Here is an 11315-nt window from a genome sequence, read left to right as displayed (position 1 = left end):
TTTGGGCTCCTTAATGCTTGGTACAGTCACACCCATGGAAACAAAAAATCCCCAGGAGGGGGTCCTGTAGGAGTGGCACTGTGTGGCCCTGACCCAACGGGCACCGAGGTGTGGGGTTAAGTCCTCCTGAGCACATTTTCCTTCCTTTTAGAAAGTAGATTAAGGTTTTCTTGACCCTATAAATGGAGGAAGGAGAAAAGGCAGAGGATCAGTTCTTTATTGCTTCTCCTGTGTTTTAAGGCACCTGGGAGAGATAAACCCAAGCAGACTGCACTGCACAAGTCAACTACCCAGATTTTCCATTTGGACGTGAATTCCTCCCAGTTTTATGTGTGAAAATTGGGCTTTTCTTTGAGATGGTGAAGTATGGGATGCTGGACACCAGCTCCACGCTCCAGCAGCTGTTGAGTGGACACAGCACTTCAGGCTTCAAGTGCTGATGCTCCTAAAGGATATCTGTGTTGTATGTACTATGGCTAAAGGAGCAAAGCAAGACAATATTCCTAAAAGTTTATGTGTCCTATGATGATACAAACTATAGAGAAATGACTGGTGTGAGTAGAAATTCCAGCTAGATTGTAAGATACAAGAGTAAATTATTTTATCAAGTACTTGCTTATCACTGGAAGTGACTGCTCTGCAAAGGGCCTTACTTTTCCATGTTTAGAGCATATACCTTTAAAAATATTAGTTTAGGTATTACATACTCCCTTTGAAAAAATTCCCTTGTAGGCAAGAATAAAACTTACAAAAAGGCTGTTACAGAGATCATCAACTCTCTATTAGATAGCTTGGAATATGCTCCACTAGCACCAGAGTTTAGTCTTCTCCAAATTACTGTAGAGGATTTGACTGTATCTTGCTGATCCATCCACATTTTAATTTCCTCTGCACGGATACATATTGCAGGATGCTGGAAATCCCCAAGCCCACTGGAGCTGCAAGACTGGATGTTTCATCCTGTAACACCAATAAAATGTTAATGCATACTAATAGCAACAGCAAAGGGGTTTATGGAGCGAGCTTGGAAGTATTTTATAATTGGTAGGGTATCTGTGTCACAGAGAATTTGGGGTTAGAGTCATCAAGTATTGCACTTTGTCAACACAGGAAAAGAAAAACCCTCAAAATATACCTCAAACCTACTAATTTTTTATAATTAAAGGGGAAAGATGGGAGATGAATCCCTGGGGAGAGAGTCAAACATAAATTTCATCTACATGAGAGAGCTGTCACTGGTTGGGATGGATTCAGGATCTGTGTGTTCAGTTGCCTGCTCTGCCTGGAGCCCACTGCAACCTTACCTGAGGACACTGCCTCCCTTTCCCCCCTGGAGACCAAGGATAAAAACACCATCCTGCTGTACAAACCCAGTGAATCTGGACATGGGGTGACATAAATACATCAGCAAGATGAAATCCAGGGAGCTGACCATGACTTGGCTTCCAGCAGCTCATTGTGTGTCCTTTCCACCCAGCCTGGTGGTGTTGTCCTATTTACTGCAACCTGAGGTACCAAAACCAAGGAAAATCTGAAACTGGGGTCAGAAGGACCAGATTTCCTCCCTCTTGCAGGGTTTCAGTCTGTCAGTGTTTGCTTGCACCCCTTATCCTGCCTATTTCAAATACGTGTCTGGGTGCTCTGGTTGCTGCCTGTTGTGGTGAGGAGAGAACAGGAGACAGAGAAAGGAGATCACACCCTGTCCTGGGCACCACGTGGGAGTTGCTGATCCACCCTGGCTGCCACTTGCCTCCCCTTCTCCTCCTGCTGGGTTGAAGCTCGAGGTCTCCATGGTCCGTGGGCAGGAGGGGAAGAGCCTGGATGGTCACAGCGCTGCTTGCTTTAATAGATGTGCTCCAAAACCTGAGGATTTTCCCAAGTCAACAGATCCCAAGCCCAGGAATAAGCCAGAGGCACTGCCTGACCCCGCAGGCAGCAGTGGGCCAGCTCTGGATGTGAGAGCTCCTGAAACAACCTCAGGCTGAGTTAATCCAGTGGTAACTCCAGGGGGAGAAACTGGAGGCTCAGTCCTCCCCCTCATCTCTCGTGTGACTGAGCCAAGGGCACAGCACTGTGGAGCCTGGGCTTTCCATGGTACATATGGAACAGCCAGGATGCTCATGGTGCTGTGGGGACAAGCTGTGGGGAGATGGGTGATGGAAGAGAGCAGCCACAGAGCCTGGATATGGGGGTTCTCCCCTGGTCCTGAGTGTTCCCCAGACACCCTGGGTGCTGCTTTATCCCTGTGCAGCGTCATCCCCCATCCCATCCCAAGTCCAGAGTCTGGATATGGGGGTTCTCCCCTGGTCCTGAGTGTTTCCCAGACACCCTGAATGCTGCTCTACCCTTGGGCAGGGTCATCCCCCATCTCAACCCAGTCCTGCTGGAAGCTGCCTGCAGAGCTCTCCCTCACCTCACACCAGCATGGGCTGGTGAGAGTATCCCACGTATCCTGGGCTGTGTTTGCTCTCCAGCACCAAAGCAAACAGAAGGGTGAGTTGCTGGCATGCCCTTCCCTGAGCTGTGCAGAGCAGCCCCGGCTCTCTGCTGGGGGAGCTCAGGGGAAGATCTCCGAATCCTGAGCACTCCCTGCCAGGCGGGCAGCACCGGGCTGCGCTGGCAGCCGCGAGAGGAGGAGGAGGAGGAGGAGGAGGAGGAGGAGGAGGAGTGGGCATGGGCAATGGTTGGTGTTTTGTTCATCCTCACCAGGGAGAAGAGGAGAAACAAAAGCAGGAGCAGCGCGGGGCACCGGGCTGGCTGGGTGAGGAGGAGACAAAAATAATTGTGCAGAATTTCATCGGGGAGCTTGAAAAAGGGAGATTTTGTGAGCAAATAGTCACCTCGCAGCACAGAACTTCCCAGTCTCCAATTTCAAAATTCCATTCACATCAACATCCACTTTCATGTTGCAAAACCTGGGGAAAAAAGGAGGGAAAAAAAAATGCAGCTTCACACATTTCAATGCAAAAGTCTCATTTTGGTGAGGAAAAGAGGGAGAAAGCACTGCTTTGGGGGCTCTTTATGAGAAATCGAGCTCCCAGAATGGAAATGTGGAAATAATCAGGGACCTGAGGCAGGTGGGGTTGCCCCAAAGCTGCTCCTGTCTGCTGGGGCAGAGCCCAGTGGGGCCATGGAGTGGCTGCTGGAGCTTCCCACACGGGAAAGGTGGGAGCAGAGGCGCTGTGCAGAAGCTGTGCTCTGGCACACAGGAGTCCTCATGAGCTTGGGACAGCAGGCTGATGGATCCAGCCTGATGGGAACCTGCCAGGAAGGCAAAAAGGGGCAGCTTCAGTCCCAGGAAAGGGAAGAGGATTGCAGGGAGCAGGAATGATCCACAGCAGCACCATGGATGTGAGGGTTTTCCCAGGAAAACCCTTTCTCCTCCTCTGGGCAGAAGCATGGATAGGGTTAATGCTCTGTCTCATTCCTTGCAGGTGAGGGACAGGTGATTCTGCTTAGCTGGACCAGTCATGGGGTGGGGAGTGAGGATAAGAGCAGGTTTTGGTGGGGACTTCTCCCCTCTATAAGATATGGAGTCAGTCAGTGTTTTCCCTGAGGAAAAGGAGCCAGGGTAGCTCTGCCTGGGCTCTGCCTCTGGGCTTGGCCCTCTCCTTCTCTCCATGCCAACCTCCGTGTGCTGCTTGGCATTGGCCAAGATCTTGGATGGAGCTCCTGCCTCCCTGGCATAGAAATCCCAGAGTAACTCTGCTGGAAATCTTTTGCCCTGAGGAGAAGCTGGAGAAGCCCTCAGCCTCCAGGGGTCTGGGTAGGCAGTGCTGCAAAGCAGCCCCAGGTCTCTCTGCAGGTGACCAGGACAGTCACTGGCAGCAGAGCCCCCTCAGCCAGGACCAGCAGTGACACCAGAGGAGCCAGTGCTTAGGAGAGCAGGTGAGCCCACCTTATGGATTATGGATTTTGCTTAGCTGCGCTGTGTAAGTCCCAATGTGGAGAAGTTAGCAGCTGGTTTTCCCCATTTCCCAGCTTGTGGGGAGAGCAAGTCCTTCTCTGCAGACCCCTCATTGTGTTTCTCTGATGGAAAGGTGCCTGAGGGGGTCTGTGCACCCCGACTTTGCTACAGAGCTCTGCCCAGTTTATGTCCCTGGGTGTCAGTAAACCCCTAAATCACTTGGCATCAGTGTCTTTTGAATGCTGAGGGAGGATTTTTTCTTCTCCTGCTGTACAACCGAGCTCCTCGTGCGTCGATGGTGGTGGCAGAGTGTTGCTGAGATGGCTGCTCTGTGCTTAGTGGCTGCTGCTTCTGTGAAAAGTGCTTTTTACTCTAATTTTTCTATTGTGCTGTTTTTGCTGTTCTGTGTGAGGGACAGCAGCTTCTGCCACACAACAGCCTCCTCCTAACTTTCCCACTGCGTGCTGGTAAATCCAGGACAGGCTTAACTCAAGGAGCAACATTAATCATCAAATCTATAAGCAGGATATAGAAAGGCCAAGTGTGAATAATTACTGCTCAGGTGCTAATTACCCAGGCCCAGACCAAACCCAACATATTAAACAGACAGCTAACGGCAGCGGCCTCTCGACCACATTGCTGGGTCCCCCATCGCTCTCCTGCTGCTCTCTCTGCAGGGCCCTCCTGCAAACATCTGCTAACATGTGCAGATCCCAAAATATTCTTCTGTTCATTTGTGTTTAAGCTGGGGAGATGAGATGGGAGGGATCTGACTCAAAATCGACAGATAGAAGGAAGGACAGATAGATCCTGCCTGGGTTCTGCAGAGCACAAGGTTGCTCTCCTGAGGATGGGCTGCTGGGACTGGATATGGGTTTGTTCTTGGCTCTTGTGGTGTAGGAGGACATGGAGCTGCTCCAGCTGTGGGGCAGCACCTGGGAATTGGTGCTTGGCTCATGGTGTGAGGGTGAGTTTTCCTCAGGTGGTGCCCATCCTCCCCCTGGGAGCTGGGGGTGAGTTGGACTGGCAGCCTGAGAGATGGGAGGGTCAGTTCTCCATCACTGTGTCCATCCTTGTCCCTCCTGGTGTTACAGAGCTGCTGGATGTGCAGTGACATCTGGGCTGAGCTGCTTCAGTGGCATGAGGACCTGGCTGAAGTGCTGGCTAATGCCAGATCTGAGACCCCCAAGCACCGGGGGGGGTGGGGATGCAGGGAGAGCCCTGTGACCGGTGGGTGCTGGGTTTGTGCTGACCCTCTGCTCTTGGTGAGTCCAGCCCAGCCCAGCAGCTGCCTCTGCAATTGCCTCTGGGTCAGGGAAATCAAGGAGATCTGGACCCTGCTGGGTTCCACAGGCAGCTCCCAGGTGCTTTCTGCCCTTCCTGCCCACGGGAATGGCGGGCTGGGCTCGGGCTCTGCTCCAGCCGCGGGTTGAATTTCTGCCTCTGTTACCGGAGGCAGCGTCTCTGCCCCGGGCAGGGTGACTCTTTCCCCAGACAAGGGGTTCAGCGTGGTGACACTGAGGACACCAGCAGCGGATCTGCTTGTGGAGAGCATTTTGCACTGGGAATGGAGAGCCACATGTGTGCCGCAGCTGGCAGAGAGAGCGGTGCGCGCACGGAGCCGGCTCCCTCTGCCCTGGCACGGTGCAGGGCTCCCCTGACTCTCCCATTTCCACCTCCTGCCGTTCTGTGCCAGCCGCACTCCACCTGTCCCTTCCAGGGGACCCCTCTGTGCCTCGTTCCAGCTCCGAGGATGCCGGGCACGAAATGCTGGTGATGCCCGTCCGCCCACAGCCGGGAGAGCACTGAGGGGAGAGAGGACATGGAAGGAGTTTTAGGGTCAAACTCTTCAGCACCAGCTAAAAGTCGGGCCCTGCTGGGGCACGTTGGTGCGCGCTGGGGACAGGCGGTGACACAGGAGCAGAGCTCACGGCTGGGCTGGGGCTGCAGCTCTGGCAGCTGAGCTCCCTCGGATTTTGGGTCCTCAACCCTGCTCCAGCCCGTTTGTTCTGCATCTCTCACCGGAGGGCTGGGGGCGCGGTGGTGGGTGCCTACCGCCTGTTGGGGGGGCACAGCCCCCTTCCCCGCAGCACCCAGGGGGTTCAGCCGACTTGTGAAGGGATCAAAACATTTTGTGCCTGGAAGACGAGGAGCGTGTGCGAGAGTGAGGATGGGCTTGTGTTGGGGGGTGCAACCTTCCCCTGTCACCTCCCTTCTAGCCTGAATGCTTCTGCCATCATGATTAATTTATCAGGTACTTATGAATATGCAGATGAGACTCTGGTTTCCAGGCTCTGCTTTCAGGAGAGGCTGTGATGGGCTTTCTGCTGCTGCCGCCTTCGTAAGAAGAAAAATGTCATGTACCAGCGTTTAAAATAAATAAATAACTGCGCCACCGAGAGCGTGTGAGCCTTCGCGGCTCCGCGGAGCTGTGGGATCTCCTCGCTCCTCAGTGACAGGGATTTTTGAGTGTCCCTGTGGCATATGCACCCCGACTCCCCCTCCCCGCGTGTGTACCGGCGATGCGGAGGCGTCTTTGCCAATTCCAGCCTTTGAAACCTTGACTGAAGCCCCAGAAAATTCCACTGTGAAGGCGGGCGAGAGCTGGCTCTCCCCGGGAGAGGGGAGATTTGGAGGGATAGGTGCGCCTGGGGTGGTGGAGCCTGCAGAAACGGGTGCTTGTCCTGCTGGTGGCCCCTTTATCACTGGAAACCCCGAGGTCTGGGAGACGGGGAGCGGTTTGGGAGGGTGATGAGTGTGTGCATATGGCTGTTGGACTGAAGTGAACTCTGACCCTGTCTGGCTGGGCTGCCTGGAGCAGAGGCTGTAGGAAAAGGATTTGAGTAACCTGTGGGCATCCACAGCAGCACCTGGGTTTTAAAACTTCACCCAAATACTGCAGTAGCTGTGGGTGCAGGAGCTGCTGCTTCTCCTAATCTCACTGCCGGGCCCCTCTCCAGCCGCCTCCGTGCCGGGGAGCCTCGACTCCCGGGGCAAGGAAGCGGGATGGGGCCAGGGGAGACCCCCAGGGTCCCGGCCCAAGGGGCCGGAGCAGGGAGGGGACTTCTCCATGGTCCCGTGGGTGAATCTTCCCCGGTCAAAGCATCCAGCTCTAGTTTCACAGAGCGAGCGCTTGTACGTTCAGCAGTGCTCCCGCAGTGCCTCTGCGCCTGGGCAGGGGGTTACAGGGCTTATATTTTCAATTGTGATTTTTTTTGAGGGGAGGCAATTTGGTGGAGGAGCAGGGGAGGGGAGCAGCCCTTAGCCCTTGAGGTGTCCTGAGCGGGACAGGGTTGTCCGGGGGCAGCAGCCCCGGCGTTTGGGGACAACGAGGCCGCCCCTGCCCCTTCCTCTCAGCATGGGGGGGGGGTCGGGGCCGCCCCCTCCCTCCTTCCCTCTCTCCCTCCGCGCTCCCCCGGCCCCGCGCGGCGCTGTAGGTCCCTCAGCGGGCGCCAGGGGGCGCTGCTGGCGCGGGGCGCGGAGCGGGCGCGCAGCCGGGCCGGGGGCTCCGCGCTCCGGGGGCTCTGCGGGCTCTGCGCTCCGGATCCTCTGCGGCCGCGACCCCCCCCCAACCCCTCCGCGCCCCGCAATCCCATGGTTTCGGTCTCTCGGCCTGGGAGAAGGGAAGGTTGTGCTTCCGCGGTGATGCGCGGGGCTGGGAAGAGGGGTTTTGTCCATGTGTGGATTGGTGGGGGGGGTCCCCGGGATGTTGGGGTGCAGGGGCAGCTCTATCTGCGGGATTTGAGCTGCATGCTATAACTGCGGGTTGTGCACAGGGTTAAAAAAATAATAATTCTCCCCTCCTGTGTGGGGGGTGTTGAAGGAGTGCGGAGCGGCCCCGGGCTCGTTCCTGTGGGGTAAAGGAGGGGAGGAGAAAAACACATGCACAAAAAGGGGGGAAAAAGGAAAACCCGCCCGCACCACCCAGCGGCCCCGCGCGGGGATGACAAACTCCAACTTAAAAAAACTTCCCGAGCGCGTCGGGGGGCGCGGAGGCGGCGGCGCTGCCCAGGTGCGGGTCGGGGGGTCCCGGCTGCTCCTCCCGCCGCGGGGCGCGGGGAGGGGACCCGAGCTCCGGCCCCGTCCCCACCGGCCCCTTCCCCACCTGGGACTCGCTTTGCGCCGCACAGCCTGACCCAAGGGGGGGCTTTTGTTGCATCCTGGCAGCCGGGGGGGCTGCTGGTGTGTGTGTGGGGAGAGGGTGAATCTGGATGGTGCTGGGGAGGAGACAAAGGGGTTTTTCCGAGGGGGGGGGACACGGTGTGGTGGAGTCGGAGTTTCGGTAAAGGCTCCCCGGTGCAGAGGGGAAGCAGTGGCTCAGGAGAGGGGCTTCAGCAGGCTGCGGGGTGAAGGAAAGTAAGGGCACAGCAACTTTATAATCGACTTTTTATTAAGATTATAAATTTAAACAAATCTGAACAGTTTTACCCGGTGATATACAATTCCATATGCACAAAAATACAGGCTTACAAACAAAGAAAAAGGAGCAGAAAAAAAAGAAGACCCCAACAGACCGTTTTGCAAAGCATCCTCAGTTACACACAGTGCTGATACTGTGAAGTTGGGAGTGGGCAAAAGAAAGAGGAGGGGACGACGACCAGAAAACCCACCTTTTTACAACAAAAGGTTTTTCTTTAAAAAAAGAATGTAAAAAAAAAAAAATCAAGAGACTCTACTGGAGACAATCTCTTCACAAGACCAAACACTGCTGGTTTTATGATTGGGAAGGCTGAAACCAGAACAGTTAAACTTAAGGAAAAAAAAAAAAAGAGAGGGTAGAAAAGAAAAAAAAAAAAGGGGGTCAGACCCGGCACACACATTGGAGACGTGAGTAGTGTTACACGGGTACCTGCGGCATCACAAGCACACACCGAGGCGGAGGCTCCGGGCTGCAGGGGGTGGCTCGCCCCCTCCCCGGCTTGGCGGGGCGCAGCCCGGAGGGACCCCCGGCTCCTGCTTTTCCCTTTCCCACCCTTCCCACATTCAGCTCTCAGAACCCTCCAGCGCTCCCCTGGCACAAGCGGTGGGAAGAAGTCACATCGCACACGTTTCTTCTGAGAGGAAAGTTGAAATGTTTTCATTTCTGCCTTTTTTTTGTTCTTTTAAATATATTAAGAAACGCACAAAAGCGACGGGGCAGCAGCGGCTTTCCCCTGTCCGCACCCTGAAACGCACCGAGCCGGGGGCGGCGGGACCCACGGGGCGGCCCGGGGCGGGGAGCGGGGCCGGGGGCGCTCCCGCAGCGGGGTCCCGGGGCCGGTCCCGGCTCTCACGTGGCGCTACCGGCCGCCAGCACCGGCCCCAGGAAGCCCGCCGCGAAGAGAGCCCGAGCGGACACAAAGAGGATTATTTAAATAGGTGCCTCGTTGTTTTTTTTTTTGTTGTTGTTTTGTTTTCGTTTGTTTGCTTGTTTTTGTTGTTGTTTTTTTTCTCTCATCTCTGCAAAAATAAAGTCCCAAGATCTTAGATTTTTTTTTTCTTTATTGTACAATTTATAAAACACTAGCGCGGCTCTGCCCCCCCGCCTCCCCTGCGCACCCCTCGGCACCCCCCTCCCCTCGCCCCAACCCCCCTCCCTGCCTTTGTTTCAGGGTTCCCCCTCCGGAGCCGCCGTCCCTCGGATCGCACCCCCGTTTTGTCAACAGCCCCCCCACACCCCTTCTGCTCCCCCACTTCTCTCTAAAACGCGACGATGGCCCGAGTCCAGGCTCCCAGGCTCGCCAGCGCCTGCTTGCTGCACAGCTGCCCGTTGAGGGGCTGCTCCGAGTCCGCCTGCTGCCGGCTCACCAGCCCCGTGAAACCGGAGCCGAAGATGGAGATCAAGTTGGAGATGTTGGAAGAGTCCTGGGGGTGCTCGGCGCTGTACTCCTCGAAGCGGGCGCGTTTGGTGCACGGGGCGAAGGGGGGGCCGCCCGCCACCCCGCCTCCCCCCGGCTCCCCTTCCTCCACCCCCTCCTCTTCCTCCTCCTGCCCCGGGTAATACTTGCGCTTGGTGCCGGGCGCGGGCGGCGGGGAGGCGAGCCCCGGTGCCGGCTGGCAGCAGCAGGGGCACTGCGAGCAGCAGTCCTGGTGCAAGTACCCGTTCTCCACCGTGGTCACGACGTGAGTGTCCAAATCCAGCACCGTGGTGCGGCTGCTACAGTGCGGGGCCCCGCCGCTCCCGAAGTCACAGCCGGCGGCGTAGAGCAACCCCGGGGCCGCGCTGCCTCCGCCGCCGGGACCGGCGCTGCCGGCGGCCCGGTAGAAGCCCGGGGACGAGTCTCTGCAGGGCGCTCGCTGCATCTCCGGGGGCACCGCGCACACCGGCACCTCCAGCAGCTCCGCGCCGCCCCGCGCAGCCCCGCAGCTCCGCGCCTCGCGGTCCTGCGTGTCGGCGGGCAGCGGGAGCGCCGCCAGCTCCGGCGGGGCGGCGGCGGCGGGCGGCGGGCAGGCGGGCATGGCGAGGAGCGGGGCGCCGTCGGGGTAGTGCTGCTGGCGGCGGTAGAGCTCGGCGTAGCGCTCGCTCAGGTAGAGCTGCCGGGCGTTGCGGAGCACATAGGAGACGAGCAGGTTCTTGTGGAGCTTGATGCCGCCTCGCTGCGTGCGGGAGCTGTGGATCTTCCGCAGGGAAATACTGATCAAACTCTGCGCATCGAGGGTGCACTCCATCCTCCTCCGGCCCCTCAGCATCGGCTCTCGCCGCCCGCGCAGCCAGGCACCCCGGCCCGCATCCACACGGCAGCCGGGCGGGTGCGGAGGGTCGTAAGGAAGGAGGATAAAGAGGCGGGGGGGAGGGAATAAAGGGGAGGGGGGGAAGGGGAAAAGGGGGGAAAGAGCCTGAGGTCGCTGGAGAAGGGGGGCAAATAGAGAGGGTGTCTTCAGGGGGCGGCCAGCGGCGGGAGCAGCGCGGGCATCGCCGGGGGCTCCCGCTGCTGCCGCCGCCGCCGCGCTCCGAGCACGGACGGCGCGGGCGGGCAGCGCCACCAGCGCCGCGCGCGCCCCCGCCCCGCCCTCCCGCGCGGCACCGCCCCCCGCCCGCCCCTCCGCGCGCTCCCGCCCGCCCCGCCCACCCGCGCTCGGCCCCCCCCCCGCGCCCTACCGTACCTGTCGCGCAGAGACACTGAACGCCCGCCCGGCCGGCCCCTGTTTTTTATACCACTGCGCCGGCCCCCGGGCCCCGCCCCCCGGGGCCAGCGCTACCAATGGAAAGGCGGAGAGCGGCTTGACGGGCGGGCAGCGCGGCCAATAGGAATGAGGCGGGCGCCTCGCGCCGTTCAAATGGTGTCAGGCGCTGCGCGGCTCGTGAGGGCGGCGGGGACTCGACCGGGCTGGGCGAGGGATGCCGGGGGCACCGGGGTCCCGCCCGAGCGGCGGCGGAGCCGGGGCGCCGCCTCCTAGCGCCGCTCCTCTCGCACAGGTGAGCAGGGGG

At 58.3% G+C, this 11315-nt stretch overlaps 1 protein-coding gene across 1 annotated transcript; it reads right to left on the bottom strand.

Moving 5' to 3' along the window:
- Positions 1 to 8358: 8358 nt before the first annotated feature.
- IER5L (immediate early response 5 like) lies at positions 8359 to 10838 on the bottom strand. Its single transcript, XM_018917495.3, has one exon. The coding sequence runs from the start codon at positions 10574 to 10576 to the stop codon at positions 9587 to 9589; it is 990 nt and encodes a 329-aa protein (XP_018773040.3). The 5' UTR covers positions 10577 to 10838; the 3' UTR covers positions 8359 to 9586.
- Between the last annotated feature and the right edge of the window lie 477 nt (positions 10839 to 11315).

This window comes from Serinus canaria, chromosome 17 (assembly GCF_022539315.1).
Source record: "Serinus canaria isolate serCan28SL12 chromosome 17, serCan2020, whole genome shotgun sequence".
Classification (NCBI taxonomy): Eukaryota; Metazoa; Chordata; class Aves; order Passeriformes; family Fringillidae; genus Serinus; species Serinus canaria.
The sequence above is the reverse complement of the archived record's forward strand: the minus strand, read 5'-3'. Positions and strand labels throughout refer to the sequence as shown.